Source organism: Mastigoproctus giganteus, chromosome 6 (assembly GCF_048544385.1).
Source record: "Mastigoproctus giganteus isolate SK-2022 chromosome 6, ASM4854438v1, whole genome shotgun sequence".
Taxonomy (NCBI): Eukaryota; Metazoa; Arthropoda; class Arachnida; order Uropygi; family Thelyphonidae; genus Mastigoproctus; species Mastigoproctus giganteus.
In genome coordinates this window covers 222,385,017-222,407,489 of record NC_143580.1, presented here as the reverse complement: position 1 = coordinate 222,407,489, position 22,473 = coordinate 222,385,017, and the positions used below count along the sequence as shown (strand labels likewise).

Below are 22,473 nucleotides of genomic sequence, written 5' to 3'. Positions count from 1 at the left end.
TCAGCATTGAAATTTTATGAACAGATTAAAAAACTGCAGCCAGATACTTCATCTCAATCGAGGAAAAAATATGAATTTCATGTAAGCAATGGTTGGCTGGCTAATTTATTAAATGACATGGTCTTCATAATATAAAAATTAAAGGTGATGAAACAGCTGCTAAAGCATTTCCACAAAAACTTGCTAAAATAATTGAAGATGGAGGTTACACTCGTGAACAAGTTTGGAATATGGATGAAACTGGCCTTTTCTGGAAAAAATATGCCAAACAGAATTTACGTATCAAAAATGCGAAAAACTGTTGGTGGGTTCAAAGCAGCAAAGGATTGCATAACACCCCTATTTTGTTCGAATGCTTTAGGAGATTGATAATTAAGACCATGGCCAATGAAAGGCATAGATTTTCAAAAATTGCCAGTTCGTTGGATGGCCAACAAAAAAAGTTTGGGTTACCATTGATATTTTCACTGAGTGGTTCCACAAACATTTTGTGCCAGAAGTTAGACGCTATTTGAATGACAAGTGTCTCGAATTTAAAGTGCTTTTGATTCTTGATAATGCACCCGGTCATCCTGCCATAGAACACCTAAATGTGCAATTGTTTTCTGCCACCCAATACCACATCATTGCTACAACCTCTAGATCAGGGTATAATTGCGACTTTTAAAGCATACATCAGACGAATATTTCAGTTCGTTTTGAACAAGCTAAATGATGATGAAACACTGTCAGCTATGGATGTATGAAAAAAATTTTCAATTATGGATTGTATTGATCAGGTTCGATTTTGTTATCTGAATTGAGACCAGAAACTATGAATGCATGCTGGAATGCTATTTGGCCCGCATGTGTTCAAGAGAATGCTCCTGTTCCCTTCAATCATACTGCAGAATTCCCCAATATAATAAATTTGGCATGTGAAATTGGCGGAGAAGGGTTCGATGATCTTACGTCGGCAGATATCGAAGAATTGTTAATTGATAAACCTCTTAGTGAAGACGAAATAGTGGAGATTGTTTCTGAGACTCCTAAAAGCAAAGAAGTTAATGATAATGATCAAGATAATCCTACTTTTACTGCTGATATAATTAAAGAAGGTCTTAAACTGGCCAGTAATTTAGGCAATTATTTCGCCCGACATGGTCCAAATGAAGAACGTGCTGGGAAGTTTTCAAGTGAGCTTAAGTTGTTAATGTCTTCATACAGAGAATTATATCACGACTCATCTAAAGCATCAACACAGCAATTAATAACTGAGTTCATGCCTAAAACTACTGAAACAACCAGTGGTACTTTTGTTCAAGACATGACAAGAAGAATTCCACAAGTTGAGGCGGAAGTCGATGGCGATAATACCATATCTAGTAGTTCTAGTGATATTACAGTCTCACGAAAATGAAAGCTTTCATGTTTATTGTCAGAAACTGATAGCGAATAACATAATTTTTTTATAGAATCCTTAGCAAACAACTGAAATGAATGTGTTTTTTTTTTAAAGTTATTAAAATTCATTATATGTATGTGTGTTCTCCATGAAATGTAAATAAAAATATTATGATCCTAATGAATTTAATGTTTGTTTTTTTCATTATTTTGCTTATATTTCAGGTTTGGAACCAATCTTCACTTTTTCTATGGAGTAAGTAGTTCTTTTTACGCGTATTTTTTAGGAACGTATCTATCACATAAAAAGAGGTTTAGGTGTATATTAAAGGAGGTAGCCCCTCCTTAGCCAGGTGGGAAGGAGCAGCAGTGTGTAGCACATGCTTCTTGATTAGACTGGGGTTCGAGCCTGTCACCACCAAATACGGAGGATGTGGAAAGGTCAGGGAATGACCACCGCATATCCCGGAGCAATATGGCCTTAGTTGCTAATGCTCCTAAAAACCAAAAATAACAATAACAATTAAAGGAGGTAAACAAACCCTTAGCCATAATTTTAAGCATATGTTTAAATTCAGAGGAGATTCCTGTGGACTGGAGATGTGTCCCCAATTCAAAAATGCAGATCAAAGGGTGACATAAGTAATTACAGACCTGTTAGCTTAACCTCTGTTCCAGGGAAAATAATGGATTCTTTTGTTAAAGATGTAATGCAATTATACTACAGTTGCAGCATGGATTTATTAAAGTGCGACCTTGTTTGACCAATCTGATTGGATACTATATACTGTGAAGTAATAAAAAAGGAACTGAATGCAAAAATAATTTTGATATCATATACTAGGATATCAGAAAAGATTTTGATACTGTTGCATATGAGAGACTACTGTACAAATTGGAACAGTGTGGTATTAAGGGCACGTTACTGCTCTGGATAAAGGAATGCTTGAGTGGGAGAAGCAGAGTGGTTATTAATGAACATTGCTCTTCACGGAGGTTCCTGTGTACTGGAGATGTTTCCCCAGTTCACAAATAGGGATCAAAGGGTGATTTAAGTAATTACAGATCTGTTTTAGCTTAGCATTAGTAGGTAGAGACATGTTAGCATTAGCATGTGATGAAGAAGGCAAGCTTATACAGCATCAGTAAAAAAAAAAACAAAAAAAAAAACCTCATTTCACCCATCCATTAATTCCACACAACCAAGGTAAAATTTCACAATTATAATCAAACATATGTTTTTCCAACAGTACCCAACACACTGAGCATTTTCTGTCTCTTCATTCCAGCTGTTTTGTCTCTTAATTTCCATATTTGGTGTTTGTGCCTCCTCCACCTGTCACTTTGCAAGAGTTGCGAAGATGTTATCACTGCAGCTATCACTTATATTGACAACAATTTTCTGGTGAAAGTGTGACATGAATTTTATTGATGTGTGCAGGGTCACACATGAGGCTCATATTGAAGGACTATAAGGTAACTGTTAAAAATATTGATATTTATGCTTTCATTTGATAGATTTTTTACAGAAAAATGTGGAATTACTTTCAAATAAACTGTCAAAGTTGTTTGCAACATTTTGACTTACCCTTTACGTACTGTACAGTAGTTAATTTTTTGTCATAGTTCTGTTCAATTTTGTTATAACAATGTTTGATTGTAATTGGTTTCAATAGTCTTTTCGAATTAGACAAACTATTCACAAGTTTGGGGCCCAGCTGAGACTTCAGTTTCATTGTAAGCATATTTCAAATTATCCATACTAAAACATATAAAACTCTTGTCAATTCACTTATTTCATATAGTCAGGAAATGGTAGCAACTTCAAAATACATTGTGTTTTGAATAATTAAATATTGAATTAATTTTCAAAGCAAGCAATTCAAATCTAATTCACATAAAAAGTAATGTTGTGGGGTGTTTAAAGGAAATTACCAGTGCAAAAGTTTCTCAGAGGTTTTCGTTTTTTATTCATTTATTTAACAAGATTTGTAATGGAAGTCAATTCTCATACACTTTTGATTTTAATCAATTTTGCAGGTTTCTCGGATAACAACAATATTACAGTCACTGAAAGATGTTCAAGCTGGTGCATCAAAGGTATATATTTTACATTTTATATAAGTGACTAATTTATATGCCTTGTTATTATAGCTTTAAACTGATAGTATAGATACATATTATCATCTTATGTGTGTATATGCAGTTATGAAAAAAAAAAATATATATATAGTTATTGTAGTAAAAGTATAATATGTACTATATAGATGATGAATATGTATACTGCTTGCAGCAGGCCATAAGGCCAAAGTAACTTATAAAGACTAAGATAGCCTACAAGGTCATACCCTGTAAATAAACTTGTAATTATTAATAATATATAAATATATAATACAATGATGATTATGTAGTTAATTATTGATGGCTATCCTAGTCTTTACTTTGGCCTTACAGCCTGCTGTAAGCTGGCTGTAAGGCCAAATGTTTTTTATACATATTCAGCATCTATATAGTACATATTATACTTTTACTATAATAACTAGATTACAGACTGATGTAATGTACAATCTACAGCCAGATGTTTGCCAGATCAGATTGCATTAATCTGATCTGGCAAACAACTTTTACATTTATCCCAATTTTTATATATATATATATATATATATATATATATATATATATATACACTTTGGCCTTATGCCCTGCTGTAAGCTGTATACTGTTATGTTTTTATACATATTCACTATAATAACTAGATTACAGACTGATGTAATGTACAATCTACTATTGATTGCATTAATCTGATCTGGCAAACAACTTTTACATTTATCCCAATTTTTATATATATATATATATATATATATATATACTTATTTCTGGAACTTACCTCCTGACTGTTTATATGTCAATGAGAATAAAATTAATTTAAAAAGGTTATGGACATTAAAAACTTTTGAAAATTATCATTTAGAGGAAAGTGCACCTTACTGTAATTCTTGTCATAAAAGATTTCACTGTTTAGAATCACTGTTGAACCAGGAGTTTCAACAGAAACCCTTGAGTCATCATCAGTTGGTTCATAATGGGCACAAAAGGAAGGGGAGAGTTTAAATATATGCACTTCTAATTCTTATGATGCAATTCAAGCATGTACATAGGAAATTTTATGTCGTTCAGATTCCATATAAACAATAAAGTTGCAAGGAGTTTTGCATTAAAAACTGAAAACTGTGTATTTTGCTTAAGCCATTCTGTTGCTAGTGCTTTGAAAGTAGTTAAATTACCCTGCAGTTAATTTGTAACTGCAGGGTAATTTGACTAGTGTTATTGCTGAATCAATTCTCACTTGGTGAGAGGTGGACTGGACGTGTTGTTTGAGTAACATTGTATGAGACATTGTGTAAACTGTCTTGGTGATAACAGGCTCTGCTGATATAACATGCACTGTGTTCTTGCTGGCAGTGAATTAAATATAATATGTTGTTGATATATGAAATATTGTATAATGAAAAGACTAAAGTAAGGTTGGTGTTAGAAAACACGTTAAATTATTATTACAATTAAACTATTCATTTGTTACACGGATGATATTCTTATAATTTTTAACAAGCAAACCATAGATATTCTCCTTTCAGAATTTAATGCTGTTCATCACAGATTAAAATATACTCTTGAACTTGAGCAAAACAATAGTATAAATTTTTTGAACTTAAGAATTTTTAAAGATGAGGATAATTAAAAACTTGTATTTACAGAAAAGATGCATACACGGAACTTTTTGCATTTTTATTCGCATCATGCATAAAGCATTAAAAAATCTGTTTTATACACACAAATTTTCAATGTAATAAAATACTGCCATAATGAAAGCGATTTACAAACAGAATTACCTAACTAATAACCTTTTCAGAAAGGAAATAACCACATAGCCTAATTCATGACACCATATAGGAAGCAAGAAATAGACTAAAACTCTGCAGTAATAACACAGTCATTTACAAATATAAAAATGGTTCTTCCATATCACAGTTAATTAGCTAGACAACTTAAAAACATGTGTTCTAACACCGACCTCACTTTAGTCTTCTCATCATATAATAAAGTCAACACATACTTTAATAACTGTAAAAATACTTTCAAATACAATATTTCAGACATTGCAACATAGTATATTTAATTGCCAGCAAGAATGCAATGCATGTTATATCAGCAGCACTACTATAAAATATAGTGCCTCAAACATTACAGCACAGCCTATTATCACCAAGCCAGCTTACACAATGTTTCATACAATGGAACTCAGCCAACATGTCCAGCCCTCTCACCAACCGAGAATTGATTCAGCAATAATACTAGTCAAATTAACTTCTAATTACAAATGAATCACTTTTGAAACACTAGCATAGAATGGTTTAAACAAAATACAGTTTTTAGTTCTTATTGCAAAATTCTCACAACTTTATCATTTATATGGAATCTGAATAACATAAAATTTCCTACATGTGTGGTGCAATTCATTGCACCACGGGAATTAGAAGTGCATATATTTAAACTTTCTCCTTCCTTCTCTGCCATTACAAACCAACTGATGGTGATTCAAAATTGTGTTCAAACATTTGGTTCAATAGTGATTTTAGATGGTGAAATCTTTAGAGTAAGCTGCATTCTCCTTTATGCAATAATTTTAATGTTATTAATATCTATAACCTCTTAATACTATAACATCCTTAGTAAGCATATTAATATTGCCCTGAATACAGAAAAGATAAGCCGACCGGGCTAGCCGGGTGGGTAAAGTGCCTGCCTGGCAACCCAAAGGTCGTGGGTTCGAATCCCGCCTCAGGCTTGGATAAAAGTACTGCAAAAACCTTGGGAGGTGCATTATGGCCACAGAAGCCGATGCCCCAACAACTACCAAAAAAAAAAAAAAACGGAAAAGATAAAATCATGTTTAAAGGATGGATTTGTTACTGAAGGATATTGAAGGTTATTTATGCTTGAAAAACTTTTGAGCATAAAGGCAAGTAAGGCTCCTGGAGTTAGTATTTTGTGATACATTTAGTATTAGTAGTGGTTAATAATGCAAGAAAGCAAGGTTGTATACCATCAGCAAAAAAAAAAATATGGTATGTACAGGGTTGTTAAAAATAAAGTATCCCTATGTTAAAGGGGTTTGGAGTAAGTTCTAAGGCTCGTACTGAAGAGAAATTTGGACAACAGGTACAATAAAGAATGCGCTCGCCATTTATTAGAAAAAAAATTAGTTACAAAATTTGTCACTGTATGGCCATAACTATCTTAGTTACGATTATGCAAATAACTTACGTTGTTTGCATAGTCATATGTTATTGTCACAGTGCCACTACTCAGCAGTACTGTACTGTATAGCTGAGATGGGAGAAATCCCAGGTGCCGTCCGACACGAACATACCTTATACTGTACTGTATAAAAGCAAAGCAGTCTCCTCAAAATCATACAGTTGTGCTGTCTGAAAAATGATTGCGAAATCTGAAGCGATGGGACATCTTGGTGTTCAACCAGGTAGAGGTCGAAAACGAGTGGACTCCTCTCATGTTGAAGATGTGGCTATGGCTGCCTTGGATTTATCAAGTCAATCACCATGTGGTAGCGCAAGTGTGCCAGCTGTTTCTCATGAAGTGGACATGCCATATTCCACTGTAAGGCTACTAATGTGTCAGGTGTTGCAGTACTATCCTTACAAGATGCACATGCTACAGCAGCTAAAGCATGGTGATGCAGATATTAGTTTCACATATGCACTTCAGTTTCCGGTGCAAATGACAGTGGATATCACTTGGCCATGGAACATCCTTTGGAGTGATGAAGCCCACTTCTGCTTAAATAGACAATTGAATAAGCACAACTGTCACATTTGGGCAACAGAAAATCCTCGAGTTATCCAAGAGGTACAATTGCTTTGTCCAAAAGTGACAGTGTGGTGTGGATTTATGGCCACATTCATGATTGGGCCATATTTTTTTGAATAGGTAACACCGATTGGACCCCGCACCTGTTCCGTCACTGGACAGCAATATTATGAAATATTGGCAAATTTTGCAATACCAGAGCTGCAACAACGTAGGTGCCTTCAAGATACCATATTCGTGCAAGATGGTGTGCCACCCCACATCCACCATTGTGTCCAAAGATTGCTAAGGCAACACTTTACAGACGAACGGGTCATCAGCCGTTGTTTCCAGACATCTTGGCCACCCTGATCAAGATGTCTGGAAACAACAGCTCCAGACATCTTGGCCACCCTGATCACCAGACCTCATCCCATGCGACTTCTGGTTGTGGGTTTTTTTGAAGAACCAGTTGTATTGGGAAGGATGTTAAACTCTGGCAGATCTGAAGGACAGCATTAGACATCATGTGCTGGCTATTCCAGTTAATATGTTACGTTCTGCTGTAGAAAATGCTGTTCTTCGAATGGAAACTGTTGTTGACCAAAACACATTGAACAATGTAGCACTGTTCAAGTGATTTGTATTGTCACAGCGTCATATAGTGACAAATTTTGTAACTAATTTATTTTTTTCAATAAATTGCGAGCACATTCTTTATTGTACCTGTTGTCCAAATTTCTCTTCAATACGAGCCTTAGAACTCACTCCAGAGCCCTCTACATAGGGATACTTTAATTTTAACAACCCTGTATATTATCTTGTCAGTGATATACAGGAATTTTTCTATTAGGGATAAGGAGGTGATTATCTCCTTGTATAAGGCAATCAATGGTCAGGCCAAACCTTGAGTACTGTATACAGGTCTGGAGACTTCATTTTAAGAAGGATGTAGAGCTGCCGGAATGCGTATAGAGGAGGGCAACAAGATTAATGAATGGAACAAAGGGTTGCCCTTACGAAGAAAGGCTTAAGTTTTGCAAATTACGGTGTCTGGAGACTAGGCACCTGCGAGGTGATCTGATTTAGGTGTGTAATGCCATGAATGGTTTTGAGCATGCTCAACGTTGATGGGATTCTTCCTCTTGCCCAGAACAAATATGGAGGATGCAGAAAGGTCAGGGAATGACCACTGCATATCCCCGGAGCAATATGGCCTTAGTTGCTAATGCTTCTAAAAACCAAATAACAAACAACAGTTTGCTCAGAATAATTGCCTGAGCGGGCATAAATTATAAGATACATTATAAGGCATTGATTTACTGGCCCATTCTATTTCTCTGTACAGTTGTTTATTATACTCATCAGAGTCAGTAGGCCTATAACATACTCCTACTCTCAATTTTGCTTTCCCAGTGCTTATGTCACACCAAACTGACTTGACAGTGCAGTGTTGAGTCAGTTTGGTATGACATAAATACTGAGCCTAATGACTCTGATGAGTATAATAAACAACTGTACAGAGAAATAGAGTGGGCCAGTAAATCAGAGTGTCTTATAATGGGGAATTTTAATTTCCCAGATACTGAATGGAATTTGTGGGTTGGTCACTCATACACTAGCAAAGCTTTTGTGGATTTATTGGATGATTGTTGTCTACAGCAGCATGTTCGGGAGGCAACTAGAGGGAGTAATACTCTTGATCTGATTATCAGTAGTGATTCTTCATGCATTAAGAATCTGCAGATAAAGGAACCACTAGGTGGCAGTGATCACAGTGTGCTGAAGTAGGACTTACTCAAAGAGGTAACTACCATCAAGGGAAGAGTTTTTGCTTTCGTAAAGGTGACTATGGTGGTCTGAGACAGTATTTAAATTCTATGTGATGGGACCAACTGATGATGTTACCAACAGCAAATTCAAAATGGGAAGCATTCAAAGAATTAATCTTGGAAGCTATTAGGCTTTTCATACCAACTAAGAAATATTGTTCAAGGTTTAGGCCTAAATGGATATTAGATAAGCTAATGAGACATGGAATACATACACTGAGTGATCACTGAATTATGACCACCCTTATGAAAACTGAATGCGACCCATTGACCACGTGAAGTATGAGAGTGCGGAGTTAGTCGACCTGCGTAGCATAAATAAGGTGTCGGTGGTTCTGTTGGTAGTAAAATTACGAGTGTGATGGGTAAAAGGAAGGGTTTATCGAACTTTGATAAAGGACATATTGTGGGTGCTCAACGAGCTGCTGCCTTGATTTCCCAAATGGCTGAACTGGTGGGGTGTTTGAGAGCTGCTGTAGTTAAAGTGTACCAGGACTGGTGTCAACAGGGTCAAACAACAACCCAATGGCAAAACTGCAAAGGGCAGCAAAAGATTGAAGAGCACTGTTGAAGAGTTGACTACCCAATACAACATGGGCCAACCCGGAACAATATCTGGCACGATCATGCATCGCACATATGGGCTATACCAACAGACGACCCCTATGGCATTCTCTCCTAACCAAGGTTCATTGGCATAAAAGACTCGCCTGTTGCAAAGAGCATGCAAGTTGGACGTTAGAAGACTGGAAGAAGGTGTGCTGGTAGGATGAGTCACGTTATTTACTCCACACCGTGGATGGTTGTGTACCGATTTTGGCATCAACAACATGATGCTCTTCATCCATCATGCATGGTATCAGAAGTGCTGACCGGTGAAGGCCGTTGTATGGTGTGGGGCATGTTTCACTGGCAGGAACTTGAACCCCTGGTGCATGTGGAGCAACATATCATTGGTCTCCGCTATCATCAACTGCTTGCTGACTGTGTATACACCACTATGTTACACTTTTTCCCAAATGATGGTGGTGGTGGTGTCTTCCAAGATGACGTGCTGAGCCATAGGGCACTTGTTGTGTAGGAATGGTTTAGGAAAACAGTTCTGACTTCCAGCATATCGATTGGCCTCCGAACTCCCCCAATATCAATCCCATAGAGCACTTGTGGGACACTATCGAAAGGCATCTGGATACAACAATCACCTGCGTTGCTGACCGCATTACAAACAGCTCGGTTGGCCATACCTCCCGAACGCTTCTGAAATCTTGTTTGATCAATGCCACGTCGGATAGGTCCCAACTGAAAGCAAAAGGAGGACTTATGAAGCATTAGGTAGGTGGTCATAATTCAGTGATCACTCAGTGTATAAATTAACAGGTGACACGGAAGGCTATGATAGATATAAGCTGGTCTGTAACCAAGTCACACAGGAGGTTTGGCAGGAAAAGGCAGATTACTAGAAATCTTTGACAAAGGATGCAAAGAAAAACAGCGAAGAATTCTTTACTTATGTAAACTCTAGAAGGGAGAAGATGGATCAGATTGGTCCACTTGATATCCATGGTTCAACTGTTGATAATCCTGCTCAGATAGCTATCAAACTAAATGAGTATTTTGCATCTACATTCACACATGAGGAGTTATTCAGGGAGTGAAATGCCAGAAGTGAATTAAACTACTCTGCCAGTGAGCTAGATGATTTTGTAATAATTGAGAGGAAAGTGGAGGAGAAATTGTTGAAGATAAACATAAGAAAGGCACCTGGGTTGGATGGGATCTATCCAGTGATATAAAATGTAGGCAACAAAGGAAGTAAGCAAGCCCTTAGCCATAATTATGAGAGAGCTTCCTTGTACTCTGGGGCGGTACCCATGGACTGGAGATGTACAAATGTGACCCCAATTCACAAAGGAGGATCAAAGGCTGACACAAGTAATTATAGACCTGTGAGTTTAACTTTTGTTAAACTCACAGGAAAATTAATGGAGGCACTGGTTAAAGAAGCACTGCAGGATCATCTAGACAAGACTTCAGTTATAGCTCGGACACAGCATGGGTTTGTTAAGAGGAAGTCTTGTCTGACCAATTTGATTGGATACTATGATGCCGTCACAAAGGAACTGGATGTGAAGAATAATTTTGATATCATATATTTGGATCTTAGAAAGGCTTTTGATACTGCACATGGAAGACTGCTGCACAAATTGGAGCAGTGTGGCATTGGAGGCAATTGCTGCTATGGATAAAGGGATGGTTGAGTGGGAGAAGACAGAGAGTGGTAATCAATGGACACTGCTCTTTGTGGAATAATGTTATTAGTGGAATCCCCCAGAGTTCAGTGTTAGGTCCATTGTTATTTTTTATATTTATTAATGATATTGATCATGTTATATCAGGCTTAATGTCCAAGTTTGCAGATGATACGAAGGTTGGCAGGGTTGTTAATGACACTAATGACAGTACACTGCTGCAACAGAATCTTGAAAAGTTGAGCAGATGGGCTGAGAGGCAGCAACTGAAGTTTAACATCGATAAATGTAAAGTACTGCATGTGGGAAGTAGTAACCCCAGAGTAACATATCAACTGTGTGGTACTACTCTGAGAGTGGTAGAGAATGAACAGGACTTTGATGTAATTGTGCAGGCAGATATGAAGTTTTCTGAGCAGTGCAGATGGTCTGCAAGAGTAACTCATAGTGTCTTGTTAATGATATACAGGAATTTTTCTAGCAGGGATAAGGAGGTGATTATACCCTTGTATAAGGCAATTGTCAGGCCACACCTTGAGTACTGTGTACAGGTCTCATTTTAAGAAGGATGTAGAACTGCTGGAACGAGTACAGAGAAGGGCAACAAGATTAGGGAATGGAACAAAGGGTTGCTCTTACGAAGAAAGGCTTAAGTTTTGCAAATTACAGTGTCTGTAGACAGATCATCTGCGAGGTGATCTGATTGAGCATGCTCCATGTTGATGGGATTCTTCCTCTTGCTCAGAATAATCGCCTGAGAGGGCATAAATTCAAATTGAGGAAAGACAGTTGTAGGATAGATGTAGATGTGCAAAATTTTACCTTTAGGCAGCAGGTGATTGATTGCTGGAACAAACTTCCATCTGTTGTAAAATTTGATAGCTTAAATAGATTCAAGGCAGAACTAGACAATTGGAGTGAGTGAATGGGTGAAATGAGAAGGGGTTCTTTTTTTTTCTTGCTGATGGTATGCTTGCTTTCTTGCATCATGTGCCTTTGCTAATGCTCTTCTAATAATATAGGGTGTTTCAAAAACAGCATTACAACTTTGAAAGTGTATATAAATTTATTTAGAAGACATAAACAATGTTTTGAGATGTCAGAATGGAGCAAAAGGTTGAAGGACGCGAATGAAAGAATGAAATAAAAGAGAAGACCGGTGGTGCCAATAGTCGTTGCGAGAGACTTTCGTTAAATGAACCGTCATCAGTTGGCAAATGGAAGAGAAGTGAGCGCGTGTTGTACTTAAGTTGGTCTATACTCTCGTGATGCTCTTTTTGACACGTGGGAACTTTAGCTGCGAGAGGTTCCAAGCCGGTGAGAGGTAGAAGGGAAGTTTTGCGTTAATAATATTGAGATCGGTCTTCTCTTTTATTTCATTCTTTCATTCACATCCTTCAACCTTTTTATGACAACCAAGGATTGGAGATCTGCACTTCTACTTCCTTGCGCTCATTTTAAAATTTGTTTAAAAATATTTTTACCCCATTCTCTGCCTTAGTTCTTTTTAATGCTTCTTCCAAACTAAATTCAGCCACCATTTACCAATAAATTTATTGCAGGTTTATACAAGGTGAGTACCGTTTTTTAGGCATTTGCCATTCAATTTTTTTTAGTCAGTTTGTCACGGTATTATAAGACTACTATAATTTCACTATCGTCAAACTTATAAGATATTTTAACGTCATTATCAACACCTTATCTGCACCGGGTTAAATCTTTCACATATTTCCAATCTCATCTCTGATGCTCTTAGACATGCCTGATAGAAAAATACAACTCTCCAAAGCGCTTATCAAATATTTCTCTAACAAATTACACATAGCTTTCCTACAAAAATGCTTATATCACAACGTCATCCCCAAATTCGCCCGCATCTTTCCCAAAAATAACTGTAAAAAATACCCACATATCATACACCGCACATCCATCGCGATCATACGCGAAGAACTTAAGAAAAGATTTAACAAAAAACACCAACTTTTAAACTGCATTCACCAATTACGATTCCTTCTCAAAAGAAATATGCCATCAGACGCCTGGATCGAATATACTAACCACAACAATGTACATATCAATGCCACCATCCAACACATAACACAAAAACACACCAAAAAATGGAACACACTCACATCCAAAACCCCTCCAAAAATTTCCACCGTTAGCCTCTCTTCAAAATCCTTTCACCCTACAAGCATTACGCGTACTTCTAACAGCTGATGACACTTTAACGAAACGTACCTCTCTTTCAGTTGACCACATCCTTGAACTTACTACTCTTTTACTAGACGCTAGATATTTTAGATTTAATAATAAAATTTATCGACAAACATTCGGTTTACCAATGGGTTTAGGCATTTCTGCTCCCCTTTCTGAAATTTATCTCGCCACTATTGAAAACCAAATTTTACAACCTTTCCCTTCTGAAATTAAATTATACATCCACTACGCCGATGATGTCTTAATAATAGGCAACAGAACAACCATAGACAATCTTTTTTTAAAATTCAACACAATACATGACAGGCTAAAGTTTACCCTCGAAATCGGAACGGACAACCAAATTAATTTTCTTAATCTCACTATTTATACAACAGACACAAATTTAAATACCAAGATTTTCAGAAAAAACACGCATACTGGTAAATATCTACATTTCACTTCATATTATCCCCTTAGTACCAAAAAAGCCGTCCTATACAACCAAATCTACAATGCTATCAAATTCAGCTCTTCACAAAACGATCTACACAATGAACTTCAATACCTTACTGATAAATTCATAGCCAGGAGCTATCCCCCTCAACTCATCCAACACACAATATCCACCGTTAAAAACAACATTAATAACCCCATCAGACACAGTAACAAGACAAATACTCGCATAGTTCTCCCTTACCATAGTGAACTTGCAGCACAATTCCGACGTACATTCAAAGATACCGACATCTCCCTCACTTTCTCTACTTATAATAAACTAGGTTCCCTATTTAATTCTTATAAAGAAACATACAAGTATCCCATCAATGATCTCAATAATATAATATATCTCATAAAATGCCAACCAAACTGCGACACCGCAGTTACATCGGCAGCACTACCACCAAATTCGGTTCCTCCAGAACTTCCAACACCCGCGCATACTACCACTTCAACAGTTTCAGGACAAGTCAATCCTGCACTGAGTTAACAACCCATGCTCAAAACCACAACCACACCCCCCTTATTGACTCTGCCATCACTATTATTAAACTTAGATCGAGCTACAGAATTCTTCAATATGAAGCCCTCACCATCGAATGGTACCGACACCATTCCGATCTCTATATTATTAACGCAAAACTTCCCTTCTACCTCTCACCGGCTTGGAACCTCTCGCAGCTAAAGTTCCCACGTGTCAAAAAGAGCATCACGAGAGTATAGACCAACTTTAAATACAACACGCGCTCACTTCTCTTCCATTTGCCAACTGATGACGGTTCATTTAACGAAAGTCTCTCGCAACGACTATTGGCACCACCGGTCTTCTCTTTTATTTCATTCTTTCATTCGCGTCCTTCAACCTTTTTTATGACAACCAAGGATTGGAGATCTGCACTTCTACTTCCTTGCGCTCATTTTAAAATTTGTTTAAAAATATTTTTACCCCATTCTCTGCCTTAGTTCTTTTTAATGCTTCTTCCAAACTAAATTCAGCCACCATTTACCAATAAATTTATCGCAGATTTATACAAGGTGAGTACCGTTTTTTAGGCATTTGCCATTCAATTTTTTTTTTTTTTTTTTTTTTTTTGGTAAATCATAATATAAATAATTAACATAAATAAATGAATAAATAGTTAAATGCAAACCAAATAACAAAATAAATTAAAACATAATGAGGAAATAGATGTGTTTGAGCATCAGCTAAAGAATGGGACAGAAGAAATATACAAAACAAAGTTGAATAAACTTAGAAAAATAGTCTCTTACTGCTGATTGCAAAACATGAAAAATTAATAGAGATGTTTTCTGATGATATTGACTACTTTTTTTATATATATTTATGGATTATTTGTTTTTTGTTATTTAGCAGAAAATAGCATTTATTTTCAAATATAATAATTTGCTTCATAAATATTTTATTATTCTTCTAGCCAAATTATGAGAGTGGCTATTTGGACTCTCGAACAAAAGAGGAAATTTTGTTTTATCTAAAAACATATGGAAGTCCAATGTCTTATCTTTTACACTTAGAGAAGTTTGGAATGTTGAATGAGGCATTAAATTACATTGTAGAAAAGGTATGATTTCAAAATTGTAAGCTTTTTTTTTATTTAATTAAATTGTCCAATTATGGGTTTTCATCCCATTTTTATTTCATCCCAAGTTAAGAATTCTTTGTTTAGTTGATCTTGAAAAGTAAATCAGAATGCCATTAAAAATTTTATTTTCTTTAATTATTTAGTAATAAGAATTTAAGTTTATGTAAATTAATTACATCAACTTGTTGACATCATACAAAACAGATTTCAGTTTGGCCATTGCCTATATTTGACAGTGAGGTCACCATATAAAACCCCAGCAGCTAAATTGTTGTGAAAAACAATTAACAGGGGGACAGGGAAAACTTGTATATACTCTGTCCTAGAATTGGTGATACTGCATTGCAACAAAACTCATTGGAAACTGAATGACATGAATTCTAATTACGTGTCAACATGAACACAAATGACCAGTCCTCATGTCAATCAGATATATGTGAAGTCTGCCAGATACAAGATGATTAGGTTGAGGAAGACACTATATTTGTATCAAAAACTACTGTTTCTTGTTTTAACTTTCACTTTACACTTTATTTTTATATTTTCAGTTTTATGTATTTTAAAATTTTAAATGTGCAGTTTTTTTATACAAAATATAAACAAAAGTTCAGGGACAAAACTAATATTTAGGAAATGATGGAGTTTACCAGCTAACTCCTCTCTAGTCTCCATGTCACTAGAGACAGATTTCTGAAACTTGATGAGGAGAGAAATCATACAAAGCTAAATCTAGTGAGTGTAGCAGGTGGGCAAGCGGAGTGATGAAGTTTTTTGCAAGAAATTCTTGAATGAAAAAGCCCAAATGTGCAGGATTGTTGTGATGATGATGCAAGCACCACTTCTCTCAAAACCACTTTTCCAGCCATTTTTGATGAACATTACACAGTCACTGTAGAACTGTTTTTTTAGTATTCCTAATTCAGTGTTTGCCCATGCGGGACAGATTCATAATGAACAATATCATGTGAATCAAAAAATACAATAAGCATGATCTTTGCTTATATTGTCCGCCCAATGGAAGACTCCATCTTGAAGAAGACAGTCTTCCATTGAGAGGACTGGGCCTTTGTTTCTGGTTCATAACTATACAGCCATGATTTGTTACCAGTAATGATGGATAAAACAAAGTGCGAGTTAGTACCAGAAGCATATCAACAAAGATCCTGACATGTGAGAACTCCTGCTTTTTGTGACATGTGAGAACTCCTGCTTTTTGTGACATGTGAGAACTCCTGCTTTTTGTGATTCCTTTGTTTCTCACTGAGGATGTGAGAAACAAACTTGCCTGATATGTGTCACAATCCCAATCATGTTTTAAAATTGGTTGAAATGTCCCATCTTTAGTGACACTCCGATTTCTAGGCAAAATGATATATCTCTTTTGGGGATTACCCTGACTTCTAATCTCTCTCTTGGCACAAGAACATTAGAAATATTGCTTCCTCTACATCTAAAAAACTTGGTTTTTCTCTTTTGTTCTCGGCGTTACTTTTCTTCCAAACAGCTGCTCATCCTGTATAAATCGCAAATCCGCCCTGCCATGGAATATTGTTCCTACATCTAGGGTGGTCCCCCAAAACCTCCCTGAGGCTTCTTGATTCCATTCAGAAGAGGGCAGTTAGGTTAATTAATGATTCGTCTCTAACAGAGTCTCTCCACTCGCTGTCTCATAGACGTACTGTTTCTGCTGTATGCCTCTTCTACAGATACTTCCATGGGCACTGTTCTTCTGAATTGGCTTCTATAATTCCCGCTCTCTCTTTCAAAGGAGTCCGAACACGTGCCGCCACCAGCCAACATCCATTTACTGTCCAACTTCAAACTCACAGAACTAACTTTTCATCTTCCTCGATTATTTATTCAACTGCCGTTTTCTGGAACAACCTTCCTTCATACGTATTTCCTGAAAATTACAGTCTACAGAAGTTGAAGTCAAATGTCAACAAATATCTTCTTTCGTCTTGTCAACCTCCAACCCAAGCACGGTACTAAGTACTATAGGTTCTAATACCTCTCGTGTTTGGGGTTCTCATAAAAAAAAAAAATAAGAAGTATTAATTCCACAAGAAACTTTACAGGTAATTAAATGTTGATCACTCCTGATTAGATCACAAACATAAGAAATTGAATTATTGATTTTTGAAGTGGAAGGGTGGCCAGAATGAGAATCATCTTTGACAGATAAGTAACCATCATCAAACTTTGAAAATCACTGAAAATCTTCAAGCAAACATGGCATTTTCTCTGAAAACCGTTTTTAACATTTACGGGTTTCTGATGCATTTTTTCCTTAATTTAAGCAAAATGTGATGAAATGCATAAAACCTTCTATTCGATGTGCACTAATTCAGACCGACCGCAGATAAATGAGTAGTTCATGCATTATTATGTCTAGATTAGTGATTGAACATGTTGTAATAAGTCTTGACTTGCTATAGCTTCACAATTTAAAGATATGGAGTCAGTCCCTGAAGTGATTAAAAAGAAAGGTCAAAAAGATAAAGAAGAGAGTATTAAAGGTTTTTAAATAGAATTGGTTAGTGTTGGGCAGACTCAATATGTATCTTTGCTCCACCTTTCTTCACACGTATTCCATCTCTGCAAAATTGATAAAACCATAAAATTCTTTCTGTTTGTAATGAACAATGGAACAATGAGTTCTGGTTTTTTAAAGTAATCCATATAATTGGTCTAATCCATCATATACAACCTGTGAAATAACAGTGTGCAAACCTCTTACACTCTCACTCAGCAAGCGTTCCACCTTCAAAACAGTTAGCACATTTCTCAACCCATGTACAGTACATTGTGATCATCTTGAAATCAGGACCACCCATTGACTGGAAAACCCCTGGAAGAAACCTCTGAAATGTGTCTGAGATATGCTCTAAGCTTAAGAGATGAAGCATATTCAAACGACATTTCCAAAATGTGGTTATTAACACACTAAACTCTCTCTCTCTCTCTCTCTACATTGACTTTCATCTGTGGACTGTTGTGAACCCAGCTACCAGAATTTAGTGCTTGAAATGCTTAGCAAATTTAGTGGGCAAACCTTTTACTGCCAGCACTAATGCCACTTTAACAACTGTAATTCAGTTTTTACCATTGATATTCACAATATCAATGGTAAAAACTAACATAATTGCTGATCTTGTCTCAGCTTAATTCAAGAAACTTTGTAAAAGCCAGTAAGTTCTTTATTGACCTCGTTCTTTGTATAATCACAGGGACTTATAAATTATTGATATTGAATTTAATATTCCTTTGGCTTTCTGCATCAGGAATCAGTGTTATATCTTTTACAGATATTATTGTTCTTGATTTGTTCAATTAGGAATATTTTAACTACATCTACTTACCTGGTGGGGGGGGCCACTATCATTTGATCATCCCTTGCATTTCTTCCTTGGTGTTAAAGACATATCTGTCTTTAACACCAAGGCAGAACTTGACAAACATTTGGAGCAAGTGGATGGGTGAAATCAGGTTTTTTTTTTTTTTGGCTGATGCTATATAAGCTTGATTTCTTGCATCATGTGCTTTTGCTAATGTCTGTGAAATTACTTGAAGGAAGTGCTGTGTCATACTTCTCCAATGGAAATTTTTAAATAGAAGATATTTATTTGGCAGAGAATATGTACCTCAAATTTGAGAAATAATTGTGTATAGCTATCATAATTTCATAATGAATAATTCTGATAGGAAGGTGTATGTTTTTATTTTTATCTTCCTATCGAATATTGTATGACAGCTTTATTTTAATGATTTTTTTTTCCCCCTTTTTGTTTTGCAGAACTGTGACTCAAGCATATTTATAGATGCTGTGTTTATGCCTTCTCTTAGGGCAGGCAAGCTAGCTGAAATTTTACATTGTTTTTTGGTTGGTGATTCAGGTGTATCAAAGTATTTTACAGCAACATGTCGCTATTTGGATAAACATTGCTTTTATAATGTTCTTTTTCAAATTCAGCAGTTTGTAGGGGTAAGTTATTGTTTTGTTTTGCATTTTTTTTTTTTTAATACTTTTATAATGAAGTAATTTCTCTTTCTTTCTCCCTCCCCCATGTGTTGATTCATCAAATGTTTAGGGCATGTTTACTTTTATACTGCAAAGGCATTTAGGAATACAATTATTTCTCAGTTTTTTCCTCCTAGTCAAGAAGATACTATAAGCACTATAAATAAAATATCACATATTTAATGTCAATAGTTATTATTTTTTGTATCCTGTGTAATTACTTTGACTTGATTTTTCACACCTCAACTTTTAGAAGCTGTAGTAATAGTCACTAATAAAGATTTTTTTCTTCTTCTTCTGGTCAGTGGTTTTTTTATTATTTTTTTTTATATTTATTGTAGTAATTATGTTTTTTTTTTGTTTTTTTTTATTTCTTCTTCTTCTTTGGTCCTTAGCTGGCAGCTGGGGGAGGCGGTTGGCCACGCAACCAGTATGCTGCTGTAGGTGCCGCAGGGTTTCGGACTTGCTCTGTGATGTTCTTCCATACCTTACGATCCATGGCATCAGTCCTAGCCTGGTTGAGGTCGAGACGTCGGCTCTTCAAGTCATTTTCCACTTGCTTGGCCCACGTTTTCCTAGGCGCGGTCCGTTGGATGCTCCATTGGGTGGGTCGTTGTCTCCAAAGGAGTGTGGATGGTATTCTGTTCGTGCCCATTCTACATACGTGGCCAAACCATCTAAGCCTTCGCTTCTGGATTTGGTCGGCAGTGGTTGGTTGCTGTTGGCATCTGGCACGGATGGTATCATTAGTGATGCGGTCGCGAAGAGAGATGCCCAAGATCTGCCGCAGGCATCGCATTTGGAATACCTCAAGTTTGTTCAAATCTAACTTGAGACAAATCCATGTTTCCGATCCGTAAAGAAGAATGGGCAGGATCAAAGTCCGGAAGAGTCGGATTTTAGTCTTTGTGGAAATGTTGGTCCTCTTCCACAGACACCATTTGAGCGAGGCGAACGCAGTGGCCGCCTGTCCAATTCTCCTGTGGATTTCCATGGTGGATGCAACTTTCTTCTCCTGGACCAGCGACCCAAGGTATTTAAAGTCCTGCACTTGCTCGATCTGGACGCCTTCGAGATAGATGGTGGCTTGCGACCCATCTGTTGTCAGGGCCTTTGTCTTACCAGCATTGATCTTCAAACCGTATGGCCGGGCAATGCGGGCAATGTCGTAGAGGATGTCCGTGGCTTCAGCGTCGTTACCGGCAAGGATAGCACTATCATCAGCAAACATCAGGTCAGTCACATAGTGATCCTTGTCATATTGTATGCCCTGTCTGTTTCTGAATGCTTGCCTCATAATGGCGTCGACCACGATGTTGAAAAGCAACGGGGAGGCTACATCCCCTTGGCGGACTCCAGTTTGGATGGTAAATTCCTCAGATAAATCGTTCTGGATGCGCACCTGGCTGGTTAAACCGTTGTATGCAGTTTGGAGGAGTGTGATGAGTTTTCGAGGTACATGTTCAACCTCTAGTAGTTTCCATAAGGCAGGCCAGTGGACACAGTCGAAAGCAGACTTAAAGTCAATGAAAACAATGACGGTTCGCTGTCCACACCGGATCCTCTCCTCCATCAGCTGACGAATGGCAAAGATTTGATCACAGCATCCTCGCCCGGGTCTAAATCCTGCCTGTTCTTCTCGACTGGTTTGCTCGCAATGTTTTTGCAGTCTTGACTGGATGATCTTCATAAAGACCTTTCCGATGATGGAAAGGAGGCTGATGCCACGGTAGTTCTTGCAGTCCCGGTTATCACCTTTCTTGTGGATCGGTACGATAATGGCTTTCCTCCATGTTAGCGGAATTTGTTCAGTGCACCAGATGGTTTTGAGGAGTGAGTGTAGTCGGCGAAGCAGTACATCTCCCCTGGCTTTGATCGCTTCTGTGGTGACTTGGTCCACTCCTGGTGCCCTGCCATTCTTCAGGGATTGTATGGCTGCTTTCACTTCTTCTATTGTAGGCTCAACATCGACCATGGAGACCTCAGGGGGGTCGATCGAGAGTGCTGTTGCTGGCGGTCCCTGAGGTGGGTCGTGATTATACAAAGCTTTGAAGAATTCACTCCACCGTTGCAGGCGTTCGGATGGTGATCGCACGAAGGTCCCATCAGCATTCTTGATGTTGTCACTAGTCAATTTGGTCTTTCCACTCAGACATCTGAGGGTGCGGTATAGAGTGCGGTACTTGTTCTTGGATGCCGCCACTTCAAGATCGTCTGCCACTTGGTTCCAGTATGCTTCTCTTTCTGCTGTCATTCTTTGTCGGACTTCTCGGTTTAGCTGCCGGTACCGTTCAAAGTCGACCAACTTTGCCTGTTTCCGTTTGTCCACGAGGTCGAGGCACTCGTCTGATATCCATGGTTGCGTTCGACGTCGGGCAGGTGGACATAGGGGCTTGGCACATTCCAGGATGGCATCAGAGATCTGCTTTTCTTCTTCATTTATATCCTCGGGCACGGCCAGCATCTCGATTTTTTTATTTAATTTACATAAAATTTACAGCTGAAATCCTGAGAAATAAATCTTCATATAAATATTTCTTTTTTTATTTTGTTTCTGATTAATATTACTAGAGACGCATTTCAGTGAATATGCATTTCAATATCACTCATAAAGTGTTTATCATTAAGCATTATTTCTTTGAAGTCAGTATTTTGTCTAGCTTCAGGCAGTTGCACTAATCCATTATGGTAACAGATAATAAAATGTGTACTATTGCGCTCACCTTTAATGCCTTTGTGTCACAGTGACTTCACATTTTTTCATCCCAGTCAACTGTCATAATATTGTCGTTCTTCTATAAAGAATCAGTATAAGT

General features: G+C 37.2%; 1 protein-coding gene across 1 annotated transcript in view; it reads left to right on the top strand.

Annotated features, from left to right (window-relative positions):
• The window catches only part of LOC150085014 (zinc finger FYVE domain-containing protein 26-like), a 192,189-nt gene extending 176,568 nt beyond the window's left edge, over nt 1-15,621 (top strand). The window contains exons 18-19 of the mRNA XM_090376435.1: nt 3,424-3,483; nt 15,469-15,621. Coding sequence (XP_090232561.1) covers nt 3,424-3,483; nt 15,469-15,621 — 213 coding nt within the window. The remainder of the gene's footprint in view (nt 1-3,423; nt 3,484-15,468) is intronic.
• The last annotated feature ends 6,852 nt before the right edge of the window (nt 15,622-22,473 follow it).